We start from the raw sequence: 27388 nt of genomic DNA, 5'->3' as shown, positions 1-27388 counted from the left end.
TCTGCATCGGGGGGTCATGTTTAATAGCTTTATTTTTTCCTGTTACTAAAATACGGATTTTTGAGGCAGACTAAATTGGAAAAACTGTAGTTTCTATTTTATGTTTTTTGAAGCTAAAATTATTTATTATCTATTTGTTCAGTTACCCCTTGTTGCATAGGTATCAGTGAGCACTTGTTGTTGTTAACCTAGAGAAGTCCCTATTTCACAGAACCAGATTGAGTTTACAGGGCCCAGTAGTTAGAAAAAAATATCATATTATTTTTATATGTTTAATGCAGTGAGAGATGATTAGTGCCTCCCTATCCCTCCCCAGTTGCTTTTCTGAGTAGAATTGTGCTTTAAACTGCACCCATTTTGTTCAGCTCAGTACATTAAAGGCAGACAGGGTAAAAAGCAGTTTTGAATTTTAATAACATGAAAATCTGAATTGAAAACAATTAATTATCAAGCCAGTACTCAATGGCTGAAATTTTAGTAATCTGTGCAATGCGGTAAGGTACTCTAAAGCAGTTTGCCTACCTAATAACTGAAACACACCACTCACAATATTTGAGCTTACTGGTCATCACCAGGATTAAAATAGGTTCAGTCTGTTAAACTGTAATGTCTATCTTGTCAGTCACCAGTGAGGTGGTTTTTTCAATGTAATGGCTTTCAAGAGCAGAGGTTCAGAAATCTCCTGTGTAGCTTATTTCATTTACAAAGACACGTCAAAGTTTGTTATAGTAGAGAAAGACTTTTCCCTAGTGGATGAATTTTCAGAAACATCAAGCTGAGGAAGAGGGGAACAGTTTTGTTCTAGGAGTGGAAACAGAAATTTGCTTGTAAATATTTTTACTGCGATACAAACTCAACATGTATTTTAAGGATGAGGATCTGCTCCTGTGCTAGATTTCCACTGCTAACATTCTATGGCCCTGATCCTACTTCTTCAGTTAGTAGGAATTTTATCATAAACTTCAATGGAAGAGGTGTTAGGAGTGCCAGGATTTTTAGAAACACACATATTATATTAGATAAGGGCTGGGGAAAGAAGAGAACTTACTCTCCTCCAGAATAAGTTACATCATTTTATATCTTATAATTACTTTTTCAATCTTAGGCATTTGTATAGCACCAATCACCAACAGTATTATCGCTAAGGCACTGGACTGGTACTCAGATGACATGGGTTCTGTCTCCGCATCTGTGGTTAACTTTCTGTGTAATCATATTTACATCTTTTGTTTTTCTTGGTACATCATTTTCTGCATTTGAAAATAGGATATAATACAAAACGTCCTACATCACTTACAAGAATATTGCGCCATTACTAATTACAAGGTGCTCAGATTCTAAAGTGATGAACACTAGTATTTCTGTGCATAGATTTACTGGTAAAAGAAAGTTATACTGCAGGTATCAATTATGTGCAACATACTGGAGCAGAATTAGCTCCAGTTCCTCAAATTAATTCCCCATCACATACTCTGGGTTAAATCCTATCCTCAATGCCAATGATTCAGAAGAGATTTTAGATAAATGAATATAAGCCCGTGGGCTCCTACTTATGACAATTGATCCAGCATGCCTTCATATGCTTTACATCAAAGTCTCTGCCTAACAACTTATATAGACCTCCAAGATTCAGCCTCTTTTTTGAGAGAGCAGTTTTTATGCTTTCAGAAGCAGCTGAACCTTTTTTAGCCTGTAGTTAATTTACCTCCCCACACTATTAAAAAAAAAAAAAAAACACTTCAGGAGATATCACTAATCTGGCTCAGCAGCCAGCGTAATGCATATGCACACTGATGTACAAATTGCTAAAAGTCCTTGGGTTGAAATAAGTTACTGCAAATGCACAGTAGCTGATTTTGAAACCACAACATCTCTACAATTTATTATTATTTTTACAAAATACCCAAAGTGATCAGACCATATTGTAGGTTACTGGCTTGCCAAAGGTTATGTTTTTAAATCAAAACCATTTCTGAGTTACAGAAGTGCCAAAAACAATCTTGAACCAGTATTTTTTTTTAAACCAACCCCCATCCAACAAAACAGTTGTATAACTTAAACCAGAAACAAGAGTTTGTGTTGGAAAGTGTTTAAAAACCAACCCACCAAATCATGCTTGAGCAGAAGCCTTGTATGGCAAAGATTTAGCTTAGGGTAATTTAGTGCCAAGATATAGGCCCTCTATGGGTTTATAATGGAAATACTGACACAACCTCAACTATAGTGATGCAAATGTGCCCTAAAACACTGTATTTGTTTTTATTAATAAAAGTGGTAGTGTTTACATTTGCAAGTATCTTACACTTCAGCATCATGATGAATACTGAATAGAATGAGTAAAGTTTTGGCTGTTAAGGTCAGAAGTTTCCAAACAGATGAATGAGACAGAAGTGAAAGTCCTCAATCATGAAAACAAGAAGTTCAAATAAATAAATAAAACAAAACTAGGAAAATATGGGTAAGCATTAGGTTGGAATGGTTCAATTAACTGCAAATTATGGCCACTAAATTAGAGACAGAAGAAAACACAGTTACTTATTAAATAGCAAGCATTAAAGCTTTATGTTTTTGTATTAAAAAAAAAAAGAAAGCTGTTAAAAATAAGACTTGCATTTACCAGGCCACCAAACTGCATGGACTAATAAAGAGACTAACAAAGGCAATACTGAGACATTAAGACACACACACACTCCATACTTGTGCAACTCAACCATATTCAATACATTGCCTTTTTCCTCACTTAAAAAAAAAAAAAAAGCATCCCCCAAACATTTCTGTTCATATAAAGCTTTATAGAAAGGTTTCTTAAAATGTTACTGCCTTGTATAGCTCATTGTTATTATGTATCCTTCTCATTATCAGAGGAAGAAGCTGAACTTATTTTATTCTTTTTTTTTAATGGAGGTGCTTTGTTTCTCTCAGATGAGAGATTACATTCCTTCCACCACTACAGGTTTTCCCCATTTATAAACTTGGTGTTTACACGAACTCCCCCCTAGGCTTAAAAAGATAAGGGTTGGCACTAAATTAAAGATTTTGGCTCCTGTAACTAAAATTAAGGCTCATAATGCATTTAATTTCCACTATTTGTGTCCCATTTTTACCTATTGAAAACATCAGCCCTTAACCTACAGGCACTGGATACATTCTTAAATCGTAGAGGGCTATTTTGGGTCACGTTCTCCTACCATTCTATGAAGTTCAGAGGGCAACTTTTCAAACCTGTGAACAGGAAAGACAGTTTTTTTTAAACTGAGTAGCAACCGCAGCTATAATTTTTAGACAATTTAATGTCTTCTGAAAAATCACCAGTAATTTTGAATCAAGAGAGATTGGGACATTAACTTCATCAAATCCTTGCTCTTTACATATGTGAAATTGGACTAGGAGATTAATTTTAATTTAAAAGTTTAGCCACAAAAGCAATGAAAACTTCACAATTCTGAACAGTTGCAGTTCTTAGTATTAAAAAGGCATCTGATACCTGAAGCAAATCTAGCTGCACAGACATCACTGACCACACCCTAACTTTAATTTAAACTGGACCTCTTCCCAAAACAGAAACTTAACACAGTATCTTGAGTGGAGGGAAGCTAGTGTGAAAGGCAAAGAGGCAAGTATTTTTTTTTTCCTTGTAAAGTCACTGCATTAAGATCCAGATCAGTTTAGGGGTGTAAATGGAGGGGGAAACAGGGGTGTTTGAGTAATATAGGCTAACACTGTTCTAGATGTGTTATTACAGCTGTAATTTCTGACTCTGTACAAATTGTACATGTAGGTTTAGACACATGAAAAAGTAACACACTCACAGAGACATAAAACACCTAGGTATAAAATATAAAGCAGTGTAGTAGTTACTAAAATTACATGCTCTCTTATTGCTACAGTGATTTTTGCTCTTTTTCTTTTTACTGTACCACATGTTGTTCTAAGCATATAATTTGCATAAATTATTCAAGTTTAAGAAAAATCCACACATCTTCACTTTAAGCTACTTATATAGTTAATATAAAACAAAAAGGTTCTAAAGTATCTCTTTATTAAAAGAGAAATAAAAATGTCATTTGAAACTGGAATTCAGTGGCCAAATCCAAGGGCAGTGCACACCTTGTCATTCTGGTAGTATTATGCCCACACAGTATAAGTGGAGGTTGGTGGGGTATTTGGCCCAGTCTAGAGATGGTCACCAGACCTGCATGATGCCCTACGTGTCTGTTATTGTTCTGTTTGTCTTTAGCAAAAAGGACTATGAATGACCAAAGACTAACATTTATAATTTGTAGCAAAATTTGGTTTATGTAGAAACAAGCCATGTTTTGCATTTGGATAGAGATTTAAATGAATTAAAGCTAAAAATTAAAAAGCATGATGCTGCAACATCTGGTCACTTGTTGAAGACCTCACTTTTAAAGTGGTTAAGTTTGCACAATTTGTACTTTTTTTTACTTTTTTTCTTTTTTTCTTTTTTTTTTTTTACTAAACAGTATTTTTCCTTCTTTTATAAACCAGAAAAACTAAACTACAGATAAATTTTCCCTACCTTGAGCTAGTGCTGCAGATAGGGTTGACAAAGCTGTACAGCGCAATCAAACATACTTACATCTTAGCTCATTGTACAGGTACAGCCATAATCAAGGCACAAAGATCTTCTACAAGTTATTTTTTTCAATAAAGTTGTACAAAATAATACATTTTACAGTCTGTACAAGAATAATAATCCAGCAGTAAAATAAAAAATGAGGGGAGGGAAGAAGAAGAAGAAGGGAAAGACTGTGAGGACTACAGTCCAGATAATGATTTTTATAGCAGACGGGATCATCAGTGGACAAACTGAAAACAGTGTGTGGTTAACTCTTTCTGCAATCACAGGCTATACGCAGTTCAATTCATAAATGTCCATGGTTGTCTTAAGACCACCAAGACTGGATTTAAAAATACCCTTCTGAAAGGTAGCAGTTGGTTTTTGCACTGTCTAGGTCTGTTGTAGAATTGTCAGTATTTCCGTTCAAAGCCACATTACAGTCAGAGAACCAAACTCAAGTGTCTGTCTTCAAACTTGGTCTGTGACTTGGCACCTTCTTTTGTCTGATGCAGTGAATGATACAAAGTGGAGATCACGGGTTATATGATTATGCCCACAACAGTGCTAAATTACCTAAAGTTTTCTCTCCCCAATTTTTGTTTATGTTTTAAATTTTTATCCCCAATTCTTTCAGGTGCTCCACATTCAGGGCTTTTAATTAATTAGTTTTTATTTCTTTTTTTCTTTTTTTTGTTAATAACAGTGTTAGGGAATCCTCATGGAAACGGCCTTTAAGTGTTAGGGGCCATCTCAAACTGTCCGAGGGGTACAGAAGCAAGCTTAGAAGTGCTGCTATTGTCCAGCAAGGAGAAAAAGTTGAGGGGTGCAAATCAATGGGAGATTCAAACAGTTCTCTTCCACCCTATGTGGGCAAGGGTGTTTTTTTTTCTTTTTTAATAAGGAATAAGGAGTCCAAAACACAGAAAAAAAGTGCTCTCCATCACAACAACTCGTATTGGCGAAGGTGCATGCGCTGAATAATGTCCCGACAGTCATTGAAAACTCTCCGGATGTTCTCTGTATCCACTGCACATGTGAAGTGAGGATAGCAATAGTGCCTTCCATCTCCACTTGCTGTGCTGATTCTCTGTTAAAAGTAATAGAGAGATACTGTGTTAAAATAAAACTGACTGGGGGGGGGGGGGGAACAACCAACATTCTCAAACCTCAGATGAATGATGATTAAGATACATATGTGTGAGTTGTGTTTTCAAAGGGGGTAACTAAGTGCCAAAAATGCCCATGACCTCTCACAGTCTCTCACCTAAATCATTAAATTTAAAAGGAACAGAATTATGTGGTGAGAAGGTCACTGAGTACTGGGGAATTTCAGAGTTGAAAGAGAATCACGGAAATGCTATTATTTATATGTAGTTTTGGGGAATTTAGCCACACAACTGGTAGTCAATTTATCCATATAGAAAGTGGGACTTTGCTTCATTATACAAGCTTTTTAAGCCTGCTTTATACTTAACACAATGCCTCCCTCAAAATTTTATTTTGTTCCAATTTAAACCAGTCCCCACTTTGATTGTCACACTATTACAATTGTAATAATATTTAAAACAACTTATGTCTATTGTAGCTTCAGCTGACCAGTAATGGGAAAGACAGTATGAACAGAATTTTAATATTTTGCAGATGACGCATCTTTTGATTAATCTTTAAATTATCTTTAGAACTGATGTATGGAATAAAATCTGGCCCCATTAATAACAGTGGTATTTCACTCACTATTCCCTGTTTGAGGTTTATCAATTCTCACCGGTTCTTTTGTTACATAATGCATGTACTTTGTCAACAAACAAATACAGAATAGCTAACAAACGGCTGCAAAGCTTTTAAACCTAACTTAGTGTTTTATGCAGTGCAGACATTAAATGTAAGCAGCCTAAGAAGTAACAGCAGTTTTGATATATTAGAAGGTGCCTAAGGTTATGTTTGAGAAAACTCACATATGAAATACTGAAGGAAAGGGAATACTTACAAGAAACTCATCTCTAATAAAATACTTGGCCCTTGTAACTCTGGGATCCTCACCAGGCTCTGGTGTTGCTGATTAATAATAAAATGAATATCTCATTAAAACAGATGTTTCATGGTGATAGCTCTTAAAAATCGTAACTTGTTCTGTTTTCTGCTCACATGTGATAGAAACATACTTTGCAACACTGATTAGGAGATGCAGCAAACCATAACATATTATTTAAACCAGCAAGATTTCAGGAGAACAAAAGAGTATTACAATGTCCATAATACCAGACCTTTGGCAGATTAGAAAAATGACTACAAATATGGCTATCTACAAGGGAGACCAGAGGACATTTTTACGACTACCGGATCTCACACTGCAATTACTTGGGAACAGTACTAGTGAGGTTAAAGATAAACTATCAGGATAAATGGATATATTTATTATATTTACTACTGAGCCATTCATTTATAACTGTATGTATGTATTTGCACAGTTCCGTGAGGCAGACACTTCATTACAGACTTCCTATTTAAAAAAAGGATCACTTCATTGACTTGTTGCAACCACCTGCAACATATAGCAACAGAACCGACCTTGAATCTCACGTCTCAAAGATCACTGCTGCATCCCTGCAGTAGTATGGTATGAGCTGTATGTGGTCTACCAGCATAGTAGTAGGATCTTGGCATGATGAAATTATTAATATATTCAATGTATAAAAGACAGAATTTTCTCATTAATACATAATATTTAACGTTACAGTTTTGCTGAAAGGCACTTAAAATTATTTCTGCTCAGAGTTTTCAAATCTTAGCTGAAATTACCAAAAACATTACAAATGTGATTAACAAGGAAACGATAAATTTGCTGATAAAACTTACAAACAAACAAACAAACAAAAAAACACCTTACCATCATCTGGTGTAGTGTAGCGAGCAAATTCTGGAAAGTAGTCTTCAATTTTAGATTTCCCTGCCAAAACCTTCTCTGCTAGCAAATCTTGTTTATTCAGGAAAAGAATTACTGAAATGGTCCGTAGCCACCTATAGAAAATTGAAGCCAAACACTGTGAGAAGACATAGTGAGGATTAAATAGTAAAAAGAAACATAATCCAGTACTGGAAACAGCATATTCATATGACACACTGTGACAAATTTGAACAGTTCCTTTCCTACTTGAATCCAGTGGCATAATTCAGAGCATACACACCCTGAATTTTGTTTGCGTGTTTCTAATCTGAGGAATGAAATTTACTCACTTTCTACTGTTTATCCAAATACATCAAATAGGTGAGCTTACCCACTTTTTTATTTACCACTATATCACTGCCTTAATTACCTCATCCCTGATATGGCAATTACTAATTTGTAACTTTCCAGAATTTTCTTCAGTCAGACGAATTTATTATGTGTTAATGTAACAGGTAGGCAATTGTGAACAAAGATTATTTTTGACCGTGCTGTGAGAAGCAAATAAAAAAGGCTACTCTGTAACAAGGCTTTACTATAATGTAAGATAGGATTACTAATTTAGATATGAACAACGAAACTTCAATTCACAGACCTGTTGTTCCAGATACTCTTGAAGAGGTTTAGTGCTTCTTGAAGCCGATTGGTCTGATTATCCTCTCTTATGACCATGTTGTAGCTACTGCTGGCCACCACAAATATGATAGCAGTCACATCTAAAGCAAGAAATACCCATCAGTTGGTACCAGATTTCAGAAGAAATATCCAAGAATCCCAGAGTTCAACAAAAAGCTGCCAAACTTTCAGCTTCATTGGGAGAAGAGTATGGAATGCTATTGCTTACTGTTTTCTAAGCACCAGAAATAAGGAAAGTGAAGAAATCATTAAAGATAGAGAAGAAGCAGGCCAGAGAACAGGAGCTGATAAAATGGAAGTAGCTACAGAAGGGAAAGGAATAGAAGGCAGAGAGAGAAACTGAAGGAAAGAAACAGAAAAAATATAAAAAAAATTTAGAAGCATAAAGTAGTTTAGAAAGCAACTCCGGGGGAATCAAGAAAGGACATAGCGGTCTATGGTGGGGGTCTCCAGGACAATGGCACTTTTGATCCGTGTTAATAGTAATAATAAAAATAGTAAATCACTGTGGATTCATGTTTAATTGCCCTATTCCTCCTAGTGCGTGCTATACTGCTCAGAGGCCCCCATCTTTCCAGGGAGATATTCACAGGATCACAGCCTCCAGGATGCTGTAATTCTGTGTGGCTCTGCTGCTCCAGACCCCTCATACTGACTTCCAAACTCATCTGCCTCAGACATCAACAGCGGAGAAATGAGTCAGATCACGAGGTAACAGGAAGAGGAGGGAGCAGAGTGAAAAATCAAATAAATCTGTTAGTAGTAGTGTATAAGAAAATATTGCAGAGCAGTTCCACATATATCTGAAGTGTTCAGATGATGCTCTATGACAGCAACTGCAGCAAAATAAGATAGAATTCAATGTGTTCTATATTTTCTATAGAATCTCATTATAAATTGTCTACAAAAGATAGAATTTTGCATAATTTCATATGTATTTTGGACCTTCCCAAAATAAAAAAAGATAAAAATATGTTCATCAGCTCTACCTTTATGAAAACTTGTGTGGAGAAAGATTTCATGCACCACCTTGCAGAGTTACAGAGTAAAATATACAGCTCTAGGGAAGGTACATGCAACATTTCAGGATACAAACAAAACTACCTAGTTTAAATCACATGGGGAGTTTATACTAGTTTATACTAGTTATACTAGTTATACTATACTAGTTTATACTAGTTATACTGTAATTATATATATTATATATGCACAAATACATGTATATCTTCACCTGGAAGAAAGAACATAACTTGGAAATTAACACTCGCATAGTTGGCAAATAACACACAAACACAGACACAAACAAAAAAAATCTAATTAAATGAAGGGAGGGAAGCTTAAGCAGATAGACAAACTATGTTAATTTATCAAACTTGATTTCCTTTCCACCTACATTCTCCCTAAGGATGTTCTGTGCAGTTACAGTTTACATGACAAGAAAGATTCCAGCTGGAATGACTGTTCAGAGAATCCCTCAAGCTACATGGAAGAGGAACCCGCTCTTACATGGTAGGAGATTTAAGAATGGGCATTAAAATTTTGCAGAGGACTCTGCAGAAACAAACATAAATTCTAATCTTACCATTAAAACACTGGATCCATTTTCGGCGTTCATCTCGTTGCCCTCCAACATCAAACATACTAAGAACAAAAATCACAAATCTGAATCAGAGTGCATTTTGTGCCCCCCCCCCTTTTTTTTTACAAATGCAAACAGAACATATCAGAAGTTTTAGGACTTCTGTGTTCTAGAAGCTAAAAAGATAAAAGAGTAAGAAATTCTGGTGCATGCATGTTATATAGTCACTTTTGCCTTTACAAATTAGGAAGACATTGAAAAAAGATCCTGCAACAAGCCATTTACTGAAACAGATACCACAACTCTAAAGTCAACAAGATGAGAGTAGAATTCAGCAATATTTAGTCAGGTCAAGAAATCTTTCTAAACTGGGACACTAGAGAGATCACGCATTCTCCGTTACTCTGATATGTACAAGGTTTTGGTCAAATATTTCACTATACAAACTAGCAATGAATCAAATACTCAGAAAACGCATTAGCAAAACCAGATGAAAAATAATTTGTTCTTTGCCATTTAAATTAAAAGCATAAAAAATACAGGCCAATTTGCATTTTTTTAGAGCAAGCCTACTAAATTCAAAACTCAGAAAATACTTGCGTTCTACTAAATATCAATTTAAGAAATACAAAAGTAGTCTCAAGGATTACAGGGTAGTCTTTCCTCCAGCTTGCTGAATTTATTCTGTCCAGGTATTTTTCTGCATTATACATACATACATACGTATGTGTGCGTGTTTGTTTAAGAAAAGAAGGATACTTACTGAAAATTTACTTTGTCCACCTGAAACTTGGTTTCAAAAATTCCTGATGTCAAAACTCTGCATCTGAGAAGATCCTAAGCAAAAAAGAAAAGTCACTGATTCAACACAGGTACTTGGGAATTCTTCATATATCCAGCAACAGAAAGAAAAACCTTTTACCCAGTGCTGACAGAGTATGCTGTACTGCAAAAACAGGGAGTATAGCATCATGAAGCTGCATTTAAGGTTCTGATCTTGAAAATGTGTGCACAAATATAAGCGTGCTCCACTTAAAAGCACAATTATTTTCATAAGCAGGTTGTTAAGAGCCAAGCTTGAAAGAGAAGGGACCATCTACAGGCCACTTATGCAGAAATTCAGAGTGGCTCAGGATGACCATGGGAGATCAGACAGTGCAGCCACAGATTTCACTGGGACTGTGGGGCACAACTGGATCTTTACACAACCACCAACCACTTCCCAACCCCAGAAGACACATCTCTCCCCAGCTGTTCAGTGCTTGGCTATTAAAAGAAGCGGCTGGATCGCAGAATTTTCCTTTTTTTCCTTGAAAAAACTGGGAGCTCAACCATTTAAATCTTGTAAGAAATGGGCTTTTCAAAGGTTAAGTTTGAAATTTCCTGTAGAAAGAAAAATTATCATCAGATCTTCAGAGCTGCAAGCAATTGAAATGGCTACCAATTTGTTACAAAATCCTATCAAAACCCAACTGTATTGGCTTTTATTTCCCGGGTGCTGTAAAGCAGTGACAGCCATATAGAATGCCTACCTGGTAATTAATATAGAAGAACCTAATTTGTACAGGCTTCCCATTCCAAGTATAACCTACTACAAAATACCTCTCTGAATTCAACTAAAGATTTTATAATTTAGGACTTAAAGTTTTGGTGTTGCTCACAAATGGATCTAAATAGCAGCTAAACTGTAATATTTGCAGCACAGAGATAAGACCATGTAAGTGGAGTAGGCTGTAAAAAAATTTGTATACACAATAAAAGCACTGTTCTTATTACATAGGTACCAAACTGGTTAGTCAAAGTCAAACCACACAAAATCCAAAGGTTATACAACACTGATAAATCATTAAACAAAATGGCTACATTTTAACATCAGTTTTCTGATAGTAAATTATTGTCGTCTGGCTATTTTAATCCTCTTATATTGAAATACAGATAAAACATTGTTCTAATGCAATCCACTTGTTTGAAATAGTTTTAAAATTCAAATGCCCCAATAAGCAGAAATAAATTTGGAAAACTCGATTCTCTGCAGCTCTGCATCTCTAGAAATCAATACAAGTATGATGATAAAGAAAAGTGCTCACCCACCTCAAGAAAAAAAAAAAGAAGGAAAACAATTCAATTATTACACTCATCATTTTTTAGGACAAACATATAACATCCCGGAGGACGATACACATGGGCCTCAGTTTTGCAATGTGCCTGTGTGGAGCTTGAACGCAGTCAATGGTCCTAAACATGCTCCTAAGTAATTACAAGTTAAACTCCTGACAGCCCTAGCATCTAATATAAAACTGGGACACTGACTTTAGAGTTTCACATTTGCAGCTTAATTCCTCCCAATTTCAAATACAATAACCTATATTTATATTTTTTTGCTTCTTGAAAATAGAATGATTTCAGTGATACGAAAAAGATTCATTTATAAGAAATTCAGATATTAAAAGGATGAATGTTTAATTTATTCTCAAATGACTTCACCAAAAGGATGCAAACTGTTCTCATTAATATTGCCTGTGAAAATTTTGGGGAAGTTAATTTTTTGGGGTTATTTATTCTACAGAAGTATGCTACATGCTTAACTGCATTATTTATGAGCAGAAAGTTAGGAATACACGTGTGATTTTGGATTAGCAATTTGGATTTAAAGAAAATTCTCAGATTATCTGTAACAAAATGAAGACTACATTTCCTACTACTATTTTGATATGAAATAAAATCTTCTGACAAGGTCATCTTTAAAATATCCCTCTTCTGTTAAACCTTGTGGAGTCGCTTAACTGTCAGATGAAATTTGCAGAGTTCCACAAGGGTAAGAATATGCACGATGCTTTGCTTTCTGCAAATGAGGGTTAGATAACACTCAGGAAGAATTAAAATTCAGATCACTATCATCTGCATTCAGAAAAGCCTATTTTTATGTATGTTATTTAGTAACTTGAGAAGCTGTTCTTCCCTGAAGGTAAACAGAATCTTGCAAAATGCGCTTGCCCTTTTCACTGTAGATCAAAGATGGACATTTCTACTCCTTGAGCCGTAATTCTGGAGTCTGCAATCCACCCACAAGGCCAGATCTGCGTGTTTTGAACACACAATATTAAGCTACGGCTAACAGTGAATACACTGATCCTGACTGGAAAATGAGCGTCATTTGTGAAGAAAGTTTAAGTTAGTCTTAATGACAATTGCCTTTAATGACAAGGTTCGCCATTCTTGAGAAGAATCTATCCTGCAGAAAAAGATGCATTGACAGACTGGTACCTGGCGAAGTATACTGCTATTTATTTTGCTAGTCCTTTTATTTATCAGCAAGCATACATGAAAAGGGATGCACAGTTATTTTTAATTGTGAATAACGCATCTTCCTGCCTTTGTAGAAATCTGGCTTACAGTGGGAGCCAGTGGAGCTCAGAAAATACCAACAAACTTTGCATCAAAGGAAATGAATGACAGTTATTCAGCAAGATGGACAAAACTTTAGAAATTACTCATTCAAATTAATATTTGATTTGTCCTGTTGCAGAAATATGACATAAGTCTTAAATCTGGACAGATTTTAATTTCACAGTACATTGTCGCTTGGGTTGAGATCATGCTTATACAAGTAAAAGTTAATTTTTACTGGAATACTAAATATGTACAGTACATGATAATACCTGCACTAGCACCACAAATGGCAATTGGAAAACTAAGACAGAGGGTGCAGATAAGTTGTGTAATTTCTTAATGAAGCTTTACTTACCTGGTCAGACGGTGTATACTCATTTTGTTTGACTATGTCAATCTTGTCTAGAAAACTGGGGAGAGGAAAGAAAAAGCAACTTTTTCATTTTCAAATTAGAAAAACTATCTAAGGTTTTATTAAGTGTCAAGTTTAGTTTAGGAACTGACAAGTTCCCAGACAGCAGTTGGGAAATCGTAATACATTCAGCTTCACAAAATGCTAAATACACTTAAGTTATTTAACAGACGTACTCTAGTATTTAAAACATGCATTCCTGGCGCTTCCTAGCACCGTCCAGCAGAGGGCCAAATTCACAGTTTTATCTATCAAGCCTGCTAATCTCATTACAACACCCCCCCCATCCCGTTAACAGACATACAAGTAATTGAACTTGGATAATATTTTCATATAAATTGTAGAATATAATCTGCTACAGCTAGCAGTAAAACAATGACTCAAATTGCCTACATGTTAATTTTCCTGAAAGTAAGATGAATATTTTCTTAAACTTGTCTTCGCTACAGTTCTTTTAATAGAGGAAATCCATGCACCAACTTCACTGCAAGTTTAGTTAAGTGAGAAGGAATACTGATTTATCTGTCAATTTTTGATACCAGTTTTTCAGTTCACTTTCTGGAGGAGCAGCAGTAGTGGATCAAATAAGTTAAAAAGGATTTATTTTACTCAAATTGATTAGCGTAGCTAAAGATGGTACCTTAAGGTCTTTAAAAAGTTTTTAGCAATTAATTGTAACCTTCTGATTATCTTTAATTTTTAACTTGAAGAATAAAAAACCAAGGAACCTATTTGTCAACTCTGTTCTCTTATGCTGTTACAATGAAATTCAAAGTCATGGCAAAACAACAGTTCCAGAATCCAGATTTTAGGCAACGAGCCCCCCAGTCATACTGTTCCATACGGAGCAGGCAGCAGGGTTGCACAGTACTCAGACACCTTCCATTTTCGTATTATTAGGAAACCTGGCAATGCTTCTGCAGTCAGCGTTACTGGTAACATTAATGATTAATCACAGTCCTAACACCAATATACTTTAAGTTTCCTTTTAAATTCCTTTGCCTGAATTCTTTTCTTCATAAAGCAGAAATCAATGAAAAGATGAATTTTCCCTTCCCATCTCTATACATGGATAAGTTTGCTTTGAAAGTAGGTTAACTATGGACTTAGGCAACAATTTAGAGGGTGGGGGGGTGCAGGTAGCCAACACCCAGATTTGCAATTCAAAAACCCAAATCCCATTGAAATCAAGAGGGTTTTGGCCCTCAGTTTCAGCTCCTACTTCTCAACTGACTTTCTAAAACCTCCAATGAAGAGCAGGGGAAGAAGAAAAATAATCACATATTTTTACAATGGCTTCAGAGTAAAGCAATTTTCATTAGGAAATAGATGATCATCTTGTTTCACAGACAAATGAAAAGTATTTTTTTTTTCAGTTTCAGACTTGCAGAATTTCTAATTCATTAAAATGTGTCTTAATAAACGTGCTATTAAAAACATACAACAAAGCCTAAAAATCAATTTCCATCATGAAAGGTGACATGGAGACAGAGATACAAGGACAGATATACAAAGACAAATTGATGACAAAGTTTGGACTGCAATTAGCATACTGGATCTTTTTTTATAATCTCTTCCAGGCTGTTAAGTAATACTTCATTTTTTCTAATCTGAAGGAAAAAAAAGTAAAGCTTTTTGTTCAGTACACAGAGGATACTAAATGCGTACGACAACTATGAATTGCAGCTAGTACAAATTTTTCCACACTGTTCTAAAGTATTCTCTCTTAAAACCACAGTTTCAGAATCATGTGGCGATAACATACATTTCACAAGTTGGAGGATGCTTGAAAAATGTTCAGAACATATCATGTTTGTCAAGATTCAAAGGTGATTACTATAATGTCCCAGCCTTTCTGTACTGAATTTAGCTAAGCACAACATTTCTGCAAGGTTCCATGAGAGGTGGATTTTTGTTTTTGTTTTTTTTGTTGTGTTTTTAAACACTCCACTAATCAGCTTAATGGATTTTGGAAACTGACAATTAGAAAATAACAACAAGATATTGCTAAAACCTGGAACTGAAAGTACAAACCTCTTACTGTTGTTTATGCAGACTATTTTTAGGCCTATGATTTCCTTGAAAAACATCAGCCACATAGGAGAAGCAGTACTGTACTTGAGATGAATTCCAATAGCAACATTCATGCCAGGTAAAACAAGTTCGAATGGAATAAACATTTCTTCTTCCCCCCAAAACAAGTCCTAACATTCATCAACATCTGATACTCATAACAATACTAGTTCAAGAAGAAAGTCTGTCACTGCATGAGAGTTAAAACCTACACTGCTTCCAGTTGCATTTTAGGGAAAAGGGAGCAAAGCAAAATGTTGAATGAAGATTTCCTCCTGTGCATATCCCTCTGCATAAAATCTGCTCTAGCTACTTTAAAAAGGGCTAGAGACATATTAAAACCAGTTTTACTTTTCGCACAAGCATACAGAAAAGGGTTCATTCTTTCAATTGATCCACTGCAAAATTACTTGTGTTGGAAAGGAGAAAGAATAGTAGAAACACCATCTAGTCTGATGCATCTAAAATAAGGTGCAATAGTGGGAAGAATGAGAATTCAGAAAAGATCAATACACTATGTTCAGAGACTTCTAAATCACCATCAGTCAAGACTAAAATCTTTTTAAGTACATGATTTATCAAGTTAATGAAACTAATAATCAGATGAAATCAGAATAAAGGCAATTTGAAAATAAATACAAATTCATCATCAGTAATTTTTATTTTTAGTTATGCTCTACCCAAAACATAAGTTAGGCCATTTAAGTACTACTTTGCCTGCTGAATTCACTGCTGTTATAGATTGTTCTAAGTCTACTGGAGATCTGCCCACCTATGTCAACAACGAATTTCACAGGGAGAAAGAAAAGTCACCTTGGTGAAATAATTCAAATAAAACTGCCAAACCACAAAAACAAATTTTATATTGAGAACAAGTCTTGCACCAAGTTACAAAGTCAGTTAACTTCTGTAAAATTTTCCCAGAGATTATATGAGAAAGCTATTTTCCAGAAAGCAAACCATTCATTCAGCATCACTGCCAATTCTCACTTAGGGCCAGATTCTGGACATGACTAAATAACAGGAGCAGTTATTGCTCTGCAAAACACTGTCGCTAAGTATAAGGCACTTTTGCCTGTGTTATAAAAAAGGGCACTGCTAGGATGCATGTTAAAAAAAAAAAGTTTTTAGGTCATTTGTAGTCAGCAAAACTTGAGAAGTAGCATCCCTAGCACAGCAGCAGATGTGTCCCTGGGGTATTAAAATGCAAGGTATGAATAAAAAAAAAAGATCTGAAATAAAAATCATACTTTATTTTCAGGGCCCCTTCCTCAACTCAGGGAAGGAAAAACACATGTGAATTGTTTTAAACAGATCTTTGTGAAGTATCAAGTGTCTTTAATTTTTTAGGGGGTGCACTTAGAAGGCAGATCTCTCATGGACACATACACAAAAGCTCTCTTTTACTCCTGCTAGGACAAAGTAATTAAGTCATACACATATCCCCCATCCTTCCCAAATTTATAACAAGTCTATTACCATGTTCCAATTTTCAGATCAAGACATAAGCAAATTACCCATTCTTTCTGGAGTTTAAGAGTTCATACACAGAGAACTAAATTCTTATATTGATAAATTCACATTTGGGGGGCGTTTAGTGAATCAGCAGTGATGCTCCAAGACTAAGAACTACCGTCTCCACTCATTTTTTTTCCACTGAAAAGGTACATAGCAGATGAAAACCCCCACCTCCAGAAACAACATAACTTCACCATTTTGAGAAGAAGTGGACACCACCACCACCACCAGCAGAAGACAACTGCATTTCCATTATTATTTTCCCTGCTGAAGACACGGGGTGACTTGCCAGTCTTTTTAACTGTAGTCATTGTGATCTGATGAAATGGTTGACAAGAAGGAAACATTTTTGATCTCTCTTAAGAGCACCTTTTGTTTTGAATCTGGGATAACACTGGAAAGGTTTCTTCAAACAGACAACACATCTATACCTGAAGAGTTTTATTTCCGTCAGATTTTTTTTTCCTGTCAAGCCATAACCTGAATTTGCATGCAAAATGTCGCTCATGTGGCATATTAGGATCTCGTCTTTAGTATCAGTACGACACTGCATATCAAGCAATTCAAATGTTCAGTCCCGACTCTAAATAAAACATTTATTAAGATTTCCCTCACCAGTAGTGCTGGAAGTCTGTATTGGTGAAGTTTCTTCCCTCTGAAAGCCTCACGGTATTTTACAGACAGTAAATCATGCTTGCAGCTCCTGCCTCCTTTCATTCAAGCTGCATTTCCTGTCTCTACCATCACATCCTGAAATACACACCTCACTTTAACCCTATTTTAAAGGTAGGAAAATCAAGGCACACAAGGAGTAAATTAATTGCCCAATGTCCCTTGAGTCAGTGGAAATGGAATTTTCATTTCCTCTGAGTCATGTGCTTTATCAAGATATTACTAAGAATTCACCACGGCTGTATTTACCCTGATCACCTTTAAAGCAGTCCTCACAATTCAGGTTTCTCTGTCTGAAAATAAATTAATTATTTGCTTACTGATCTTCCTAGAGAACAAATTGTGCTAATGTCCAGCAGATTTATTTATTTATTTATACATGATCAGGGACTACAAAACTGGGCTCGAAGCTCCCTAAAGCAGTTTTATGCTGAAATTTAACTCAGCATTAATACTGTTTATAAACAAGAGTGCAATTCTTTTATTTCTCAGAACAGATCATGCTTTACTTCTACTTTACTCCCTTTTTAGTCCGTGCCATAATCTTTAATGTTATTCAGAAACAGCTCTCTAAAAAGCAAAACAGTTAACTATTTGCTAAATTGTTCCTACATCTAACTTTACCTATGCTGAAGCTACACAGTCATAGGTATAGCGCAGACATATAATAGTCTTTAAAAGGGTATTCAAGCTGAGAAACACATGATGCACGTCCTGTAACTTTATTGCAAAAAAAAAAAAAAAAAAAAAAAAAAGGGCAATACAGAAGAGTTTTCCAAACCCTGAAAAGTCAGGTCTGTTATATAGTGTCCACAGCATGGCTTCCCAGGCAGGTCAATACGCTGACAAAAAATCCAGGGCACGAGGTTTATTTTCAGTTGCGAGCATGCACGTACACGTCGACCGTCCCTCAATTCTGCCTGTTTCTGCTATTCTTGGGAGCAAGCAGCAGACTGAGAAGAGAGAGAATCCTTCTCCTTAAACTGCTGATAAAGATTTCTTTTGTATTTCAACTAGTTTATTTTGTAAGGGAAGCAGAAAAGCAGGCAAAGGTACAGGAACGATGTGGACAAAATAAGCAAACATTCGATCTGCTAGTATTTATGGCATGCTACAAACAAGGCAGTACATGAATCTAAGCTTGTCATGTATTTTCTCAAAATGCAGTAAAAAAAAGGATGTGGGTAGAGTTTTTGATTTAAAAGATACGCTTATATTTTCTATCATTTGCAAAGCTGAGATTTTTACTGTTAAGGTGGTGATAGATGTCATGCTACAAATGTTACCGGATAATTAAAAAATATTCAGAAAAACACAGCTCTTTTTTTCCCTAAACAAAACTAGATAAGGAAAGAAAAAAAAATTATCAAAATCTTTGCAGTTACTTTAATTACTTCACAAAGAAAATTACAATAGAAAACACCTTTAGAGAAAGGCACGTACAGACAGTATGTAACAAATATTCTTGGTATAAGTACGAGTACTGTATCGCACATAAAAACACCTCACATGTGTTGTTCCTGTAATGAAATCCTGCATGTCAGTTCTCAGACACATAAGAACACCATTCAAAAACAGAGTTATGTTGGAAATGAACTTTAATAAGTAGTATAAGACTCAAACAGAAATAAACCAAAAGATACATAACTATTTAGAAAACCTCCCCAAGAAGTTCTTCATTTCCAGTTTTGAGTCAACTGGCTATTACGATTTCCTTCTAGAGGCAGAGTCACACAAAAGGAGATTTTTAAAAACCTAAAGCTCAGAATTTAATTATATATAATACCAATGGGTACATATCACATAAAGTGATTTTGAGAGCGGCCCCAGCTTTAATTACAGGAGAACCTCGGAGCATTCCAGCCACTTGGAGGCGGAGGGGCACCATGGGTCTAATTTTGAAGCAAATAATGAGAAAGCTGAAAAGTATGACTCCATATATTTGGAATCATCTTGTGGTAATCAAGGTTACAGTTCCTTATATGGTGTGGAGTACATGAAGCACACATTAAAAAAAAATAGAATATTAAAACTATGGGGTATAAAGAACTGCAGCTCTTGCAAAAACCCCTAAACGTAACCAACCAACCGCCCAGAAAAGCCCCCTTCTTTTTGTGTTGCCGTGAAATACAAACCTGGCCCTAAAACCAGGGCTGGTTACGCACACTGCTGCCTAAACTGCATAATTAAAAAGTGCAACCCTACAGGAGGCCATGAGACCTGAATGAATTTTAAGCAAAGACAGCAGACCGTAACACAGCCTTTCAAAAAACTGCCGGCGATCGAAAAGAGCAAATGGGGAAAAGGTAGGAGAAAAGGGAAAAAAAAATCTATTTAAAGGAATCGTAGTTGTGTCTCTTTTTTCTCTCTGCCTGTCTAAAGTTAGTCTGGCTTAGAGGATGCACTAACTTTCCCAATCAGTTTTACATTACAGCACAAGTCCAGAAATAGCTCCCAGCCGCCTTGGCCTCTAGCACGGTTGCCATGACAATGGAACCACAGTTCTATAAATAGCTCATCAGCACCAAATCTTGTGAGACACATCTGGAATGGGGCCAGCCCAGCCCCAGCTCGACAAATAAAAATAGGCACAGGCCGTTTCAAAGGCTGGAAAGGTACAATGCATCTCTGCGCGGACGCAGGAGCGAGCAGCAGGCACGGAAACAAGCCTGGTCGCTCGTTAGTGCAAGATTTATTTGATAGTGGATGCAGAAAAGTAGAAAAGTTACTTTACTGCGTACTAAACGTTCAGTCCTTCTCAGCCGCCTATTTTTCATTCCTTCCCCCTGGTCTGCGGCAAAGCTGTACCACTTTGGAAACTCTAACAATACTGTTCCTTGCCCAGGAGACCATTAAAATAAGGAAAAAGAAAGAAAAACGATCTTCAAAATTCCCCCTCTAACTATTTCTGTAGACTTTTGGCTTCAGCATATTTCAGTGCTTGTGCTAGGCTGCGCGACGCCCTGGATCAGATCCTGCAGGGGCTGGAGCACTCTGCTCCAGTTAAAATCATTCGGGGACTACCCAGCGCCTTCGAGGGTCCGGTCTGGCGCGCCGCCGCCCCGGCTCTCGCCGCGAGCCACGGCCCCTCGCGCAGGGCAGGAGCAGGGCTGCGGACGAGGCGAAGACTGCGAAGCGGCCGCAGCTGCAGCCCGCGGCAAAGCTGAGCGGTGCCTTCGGAGGCGAAAGGCAGGATCAGTCGGTCGCTGCACAACCCAGCCCACTTCTCAGCGGCGCTGCCTGACAAAACTGCCTTTTAAGCGAGCGTTTTCTTGCGCTTAGTGGGTGAGAAAATGTTGTATTTTTAGCACAGACTCTTGATCAACCCATTCAATTACATCCAAATTATCTGTGTGGGAACAGAATGTTATGTCAAAAATGTTATTCAGCGTATTTGTCAATATTACCCAACAGTAGGCATTTGTATAATCAGGAGATTCAATATTTTCAGCAGCATATGAAAGCAACAGTTCAGGAATAAGACTGAAATTGTAAGACTTAGCTATTTCACAGATACTGGAAATAGTAGTCAGTGTGATATAACACAACCGACAACTCTCAAAATAAAAAATCTTAGTAACTCTATCAAAAACCAATAGAGACTACAGATGGTAATCAAAATACTGCAACTATAATAAGCATTTAAGCCACAGCAAAATATCTTCCGTATGCCATACAGACACTAGTACATGTATTCCACACAAACTGCACCATCAGCCCACAGGATTCCTTTAGGTCCCCACATGGATATTTTCATTTCTAAAAATTGTAGAGTAAGTTCCATCCAGGCTTAAATCCATACGTAAACTTCCCTTCCCTTCCCCCTTCCTTTTACCACATACAGTTTTGCTCACTGGCCCTTGAAACAATGTATATTTTAGAAAACAGCAGTTTTCACAGAAATCTTTTGGAAAGTGTACTTTATAACATGTAATGTAACATAACACAGATTTGGTTTTGTAAAAATACTCCAAGTTAAAGAGCCCATAACCAACTGCAAGCTTTGATTAGGTTATATAAATAAAAGAAAAAAAAAACTTATTTCTTTCTAGGAAATAAATTATTAGGAGAAAGCTCGCTCTCACTCATAAAATGTACAAACTTTTTGGCTTTGCAGGGGAGCAACGGGAGCGGGAGGGCGCTGGCAACGCGAGCAACACGGGCAGGCGGCCCAGGCATAGCCGCCGCTCGGCCCCGACGCCGGACCTTCGGCAGCACCTCGGGACTCCTGCGCGGGATGACGCCTGCCGGCTCCTCCTGCCGCGAACTCCTTAACCCGACGCGTGGCTGTGGCGGCGGCTGCGGCGGGACCTTTCCTACTCCCCGAGCGGCTCCGGAGGGACGCCTCCCCGAGCAGAGCATCTGCTGCTCCTCCTCGCTTTCCGCTAACCCGGGGCACACTTTCTCCCGAGCGCCTCAGCCATTCGCCCGTGACGGGGCTCGGTCCCGTGGCTTTCCACGTGGCCTTCCCCCTGCCCATAAACTAAAGAAGCCCCGAACACTTAAGGCTTCTCCAGCCGCCCTCACTCATACCTTTCGAACTTGTAAAAAGGTATTTTCGCACTCGCACAACTACCAAAACAGCGATTAAAAACAACCTACTACTGTATGCCCCCAAGGCTCACCCCGCCATACAAGCCTGTATATGTCGGATAACTCCAGAACGGCCCCTCACCCCACCCCGGAAAATTACTTCGCCCTGCTGGTAGGAAACTTGAGCCGATCCAAGGCCAAGGCTGGGTACAGAAATGAGAGGTAACGGTATGAATGAGATCACTATGTCGTGATCCGATTCCAGGGCAAGCCTGAGGCAGGAACGCCGTGTTAGTGAGCGGGGAGGAACATGGCGCAATCCTCATTTAACTTTTTCTTTTTCCTTTTTTTTAATAGGCAACAAAAGAAGAAGAAAAACATGAAAAAACGCGATGCAATTAACCATTCATATAACAGAATTTTTCATTTCCTGCCTTTTCTCCAGCTTTTCTGCCTGAATCTTGCCAGGCCAAACGAATGAGAGCCTCAGATCTAACTCGTGACCATGTTTCTTGCAAACCACTATCAAGTATATTCCCTTAGATACGGGCACACCATCTCTTCTCCTCCACAATTTACATTTGTTTGCTTGTCTTCATGTTTTCTTATCCCTATTTGTTTAAAATATAACAAGAGCTGAATTAATCAGAAGTCAAAACATCACCCCTCTTTAAACAACTCGTCTACTATTGGCAGCAGCAGGAGTGCGGGACGGTACGCCCAGGCTGCCGGAGTCCCGAGGAAACCTAACCCCAGACGAGGAGGTGGGAGCAGGGGGGAGTCGACAACGGCGAATGTGAAAGTCGGTGCGTCCGTCTCTGCGCACCCAGGCTGCCAACGCTGCAGAGCTGTTTCTGCGACTTACCTAAAGCAGTTTCTGCCTTTCCTGCTGTTTAGCAGGGTTTTAACCTTCTCTGTCTCTCAAAGACCGTGATCTGGAAGAATCCAACTCCGGTGTATCGCATCAAGGTTTGTACCGTGTGCAGTTAGTTCACTGAGAGCTATGCACACTGAAGACTACGATTTGTAATTTTACAAAAGGAATGAAAAGCTGAAGGCCAATACTTAATTCTAAGAAAATAACAAATTCTGTTTCCATGGTCTTTTATTACCTATAAAGCCATCAAACTGGGATAACAAGAAATCAAGTATGGCTGATCACACGTGGCTCTAAGACGATACAGCGAACTCCCTCCTCCAACAAACCCAACCCCCTTCCAATGTCCATATTCTGGGTGTATTTTTTGTCATGCCTATTTTCTGGAAGGTTAAAAAAAGGTCTACATCTACAATCAAGGTCAATGATTTTCTGTTGCATGCTGTTATTAATTGTAGGCTAAGGCCACAGACCTAATCCAAAAGCAGTCACCGACCGCATCGCTCCCAGGCTCTAGGGGGGCTGAACAGAGAGGGTAACTTTACATTTTAATCATTTTTCAAAACCTATTTAACTGAAGCTGGTGCAGCATCCAATGGATTTTCTCACATGGGTTTAAAAATGGTTTATGCTACTCTACCCTAAGGAGACAGTTCAGGCAAAATCACTTAGGCAAGAATCAATATGAGTAATTTTAAACAGAATTAAAGAGTGCCTCTACAGAATATAAATTTGTTTGAAAAACCCACATCTTTGAGTTCAGCAAATAAATGCTTGCTTCAATTTCAGATTTCATTTTTAATACAGCAACAACCTATATGCTTTTCCAAAATCCATGCCCCTACTGCAGGCTGCTCTAAGCAATTAGAACAGGTGAACCTAATGGGATATCCTTTCATTGTGTTTCAGCAAAGTATTTATATGAACCTTGTCCTCGTGGTCTTTAGCTCCCTCCAGTGCCATCGAATCAGTAGAATTACATTCAATTGATAAAGACCACCACATTAATGCAATTTTAAAATTGCATTAATCTGACAGAATTAGTGACATCAAGGTTTGGGGAAAAAAATCTAAACAAAAATTGTAGGATTTTCTTGGGACAAACCTATCCTACACAAAATATGCTGATTTATTTTTTTGCATTTTTCACATAGATAACTGGAAATTCAAAATAACAGAATAGCCATTATTTTACATAACGAGATACAGGCAAAAACAACACTCAAAGACTGGGTAAAAAGTTGACCTCTAATGAAGCACTAAAATAGTTAGAACAGGCAAATGCAGAAAGAAGGTAAAGTGAGAGAAGCGGGGAAAGTGGAAAAGAGTTAGAGGTGGCTGAAACAAGAATGTTTGAAGTGACATTTCATTGAAGCCCCATAACTTTGCAATCGTTGGGATGGTGTTAGCAGAAGCATTTTCTCCCATTGACTGTGACCAGAAAGAAGAGGACAGCCAGACAGTGAGACAGACAATGAAACAAGAGATCAGAAGTACGAATAAAACCATACCATCTGAAGGCAGCAAAATGCTTTACAAGTATTAATTACTGGTATTTGCATCACAACTTTCAGATGATAAAGAATACACAAATTCCTCATACTAGTTGCCCTATTTGAGGAAACAGAGATGCACAAAAATGAACAAATCAAAGGTTCAAACAGTCCTTACATTTTTTCAACTTGTGTGTGTCTTGTGTAAAATCTAATCTCTAAACACTGCAAAGACAGTATCTAAAAAACAGGTAACATCATTTTTAACATAAATTTTAGAAAGGTAGCTAGGTAGAGATGATACGCTCTTACTTGATAGGAAGTATTTTGATCTCAGGATTGGGTTTCCTTAGGAACTAGAGAAGTAGGCAGAATTCAGAGAACGGACATAGGCCCCAGATGAGTCCAAAATGACGGGGGGACATATGACTGCTACCTTTTGAACATGGTGATAGGGAGGATTTAACTGCCTTATTTAAATAAATATACTTGTACAAAGGTCTTCAGAGAAACAGTTCAGATGTATTTAACACACAAGACTGTAAATCCAACACTGGCATTTTGGCTACTTAAGCACCAACACAACGGAGATGCTTTTGTTTATATTTTAGGATGTTAAACTTTTTTGCAAAAATGCAGTAATTTTGACCGTTATTCTGCTCATACGAAGCTCAAGTCTTTCATAACTCCTATGCTAGTGTCGCACATGATCCTTGCTCCGGGCATTTCTGCCTGGAATGGCAGTCAGCTTCTCCGCAGAACCTGCCTGTCAATACCTGTTCTGGAGCTGACAGTTTAAGCAATTTGCAGCAGCTCACATTTCAGTTTTTGCTTTTCTCAGGAGCCTTTTTTTAAATGTTCTTCTTTTCCGAACTTGGGAAAAACAACTCCAGCCCTCTGTAAGAGGAGGCACACAAACTGGCATCTTGTATTACGGCCCCTGTAAAGAGCACACCTCTCAGGTCTGAAGTGAATTAGAATATAAAGTTACTCTTCTTTCTTCTTTAAAACATGTGCTCGATCGTGAAATTTAATACCAGACAGACTTTAAAAATTTCATTTTAAAACAAACAAGTGATATGGAGCTACAATAGCCATTTTACACTGATAATTCTGAGACATTAGAGACATTAATTTTCGGCTACTGCAAAGGCATTGCCTGCAAATAACTGTTTCAGTATTCTTTTGCCATGCAATACAATAAAGAAGTCAAATTTAAGTGAAGTGTTTGTCTCTCTCTGGTACAATTGCATTCAGGCAGATAAAAGGAGCAAGAAATCGAGCTTGAAGCCAAATTCAAAGGCAAACAATAAAGGTGAATATACGACTACTGTGGGAAAGCCGTAACAGGGAGTGACCACATTTCTGAAAAAGTAGCACAGCCTTCTGTTGCTCATTTAAATTTAACACATCAAACAAAAAGAACTGTCATTCGATTTCATGATTTTGCTCTTTGCTTAGATATTTGATTCCTTGCTCTCTGTTCCTAAAAGGAAAATCTAATATAGGACCCTCCACCTTCACTTATTTGAATTTTGTTTGTGATAACAGCAATAAATGGACATTTACTATGGAGTATTTCCCAAAACTGCATTTGAAACAGTTACTCTTTTTAGAACTTTACAATTAAAATGCACACCTCACAGAATGCTTTGGCTTTAAAAAGGCTCACCTACAGCATTAATTTAGCAAGGGACATGATATGCCATTTTAGAATCATTTAAATAAAATATTTTGGCCCTTCCCCTCTCTTCTCCACAGACCTGCTCACTCTACTCAACTAATCCCGAAGCAGAATTTTAATCATTACAAAAACATGAATTCCTTTAAATCTGATCTCCCAAAACAGGAGACTGGCTATAGAAGACCTTAAAAATGGTATTAAAACCTTTAATCATTGAAAGGTCTGTTAGCCAGGGAGTAGAATACACTTCCTTTTTTTGCAAAACCTATTTGAAAAGGTCACCGCTATGCCATGGACTTTTCTAAGCTGCATGCTTTTAGGACTGAGCTAACACAGAATTTAGACTGAAGTGTGTACAGGAAAAGTAAAATCCCTGACAAGGCACAACCACAGCCTGTTTCCTCCCTCAGCCAAGAATCACGTCTCTTGGTTTCGGCACCGAGAGGTTTTCTATTGTAACGCACTGACTCACACCTGAGAAGTCCGACGCTGCAGAAACGGAGCCGAGATAGTCCTGGAGTAAGCGTGCAGCGCTGCGCGTGGGTGATGCCTGTGCATGTGTAAAAGAGAGAGTGGCAGGGCGAGTTCACAGGAAAAAGGAGGCGAAGGGAAATTCGGGAGGACCTTTAGAATACCTTATTCTCTAGCTAACTTAAGAACACGTTATAATGAGGAAGTGATAACACAGTTGTTTCAGGCAGAATTTGTTCTTTCAAATTAGCTTTGGTGAAGCTAGTTATTACAATTATATAAATGTTGTAATTACCTAAACAATTACTAAATATGCTACTCATAGAACATAACTGTTTAAGCACTGTAACTTAAAAGGCCATTCATACCAGAATGGATAGTTCTGTCTAGAAATGGAACCTCACATGGGTGAGACTATCCGGATTCAGAAGGAACGAAAGATGGTGGTTCAGTGACATACATGAGCCATCTTTGCAGTCTCAGTTAACATCCGAGACGGCATCCTCACCGGCAGACTTTACACA

The 27388-nt window shown here is 37.4% G+C and overlaps 1 protein-coding gene and 1 long non-coding RNA gene across 4 annotated transcripts in view; one reads left to right on the top strand and one right to left on the bottom strand.

Moving 5' to 3' along the window:
• Positions 1 to 390: 390 nt before the first annotated feature.
• GNAS (GNAS complex locus) overlaps positions 391 to 27388 on the bottom strand; it is a 172138-nt gene continuing 145140 nt past the window's right edge. For 2 of the 3 annotated variants that reach the window (XM_067307741.1, XM_067307742.1), the window contains exons 6-12: positions 13487 to 13541; positions 10505 to 10578; positions 9745 to 9803; positions 8122 to 8242; positions 7470 to 7600; positions 6570 to 6637; positions 391 to 5669 (exon numbers count right to left, since the gene is read on the bottom strand). In XM_067307741.1, the coding sequence (XP_067163842.1) occupies positions 5523 to 5669; positions 6570 to 6637; positions 7470 to 7600; positions 8122 to 8242; positions 9745 to 9803; positions 10505 to 10578; positions 13487 to 13541 (655 nt within the window). In that variant the 3' untranslated portion in view covers positions 391 to 5522. The remainder of the gene's footprint in view (positions 5670 to 6569; positions 6638 to 7469; positions 7601 to 8121; positions 8243 to 9744; positions 9804 to 10504; positions 10579 to 13486; positions 13542 to 27388) is intronic. The other variant, XM_067307744.1, reaches the window with a different exon arrangement.
• LOC106492807 (uncharacterized) lies at positions 8855 to 12811 on the top strand. The gene is made up of 3 exons (XR_001294052.1): positions 8855 to 8873; positions 9568 to 9671; positions 12750 to 12811. It is a non-coding gene; the product is annotated as an uncharacterized lncRNA (long non-coding RNA).

Source organism: Apteryx mantelli, chromosome 18 (assembly GCF_036417845.1).
Source record: "Apteryx mantelli isolate bAptMan1 chromosome 18, bAptMan1.hap1, whole genome shotgun sequence".
Taxonomy (NCBI): domain Eukaryota; kingdom Metazoa; phylum Chordata; class Aves; order Apterygiformes; family Apterygidae; genus Apteryx; species Apteryx mantelli.
Note: the sequence above shows the minus strand (reverse complement) of the source record. Positions and strands in the feature narration are given on the sequence as shown.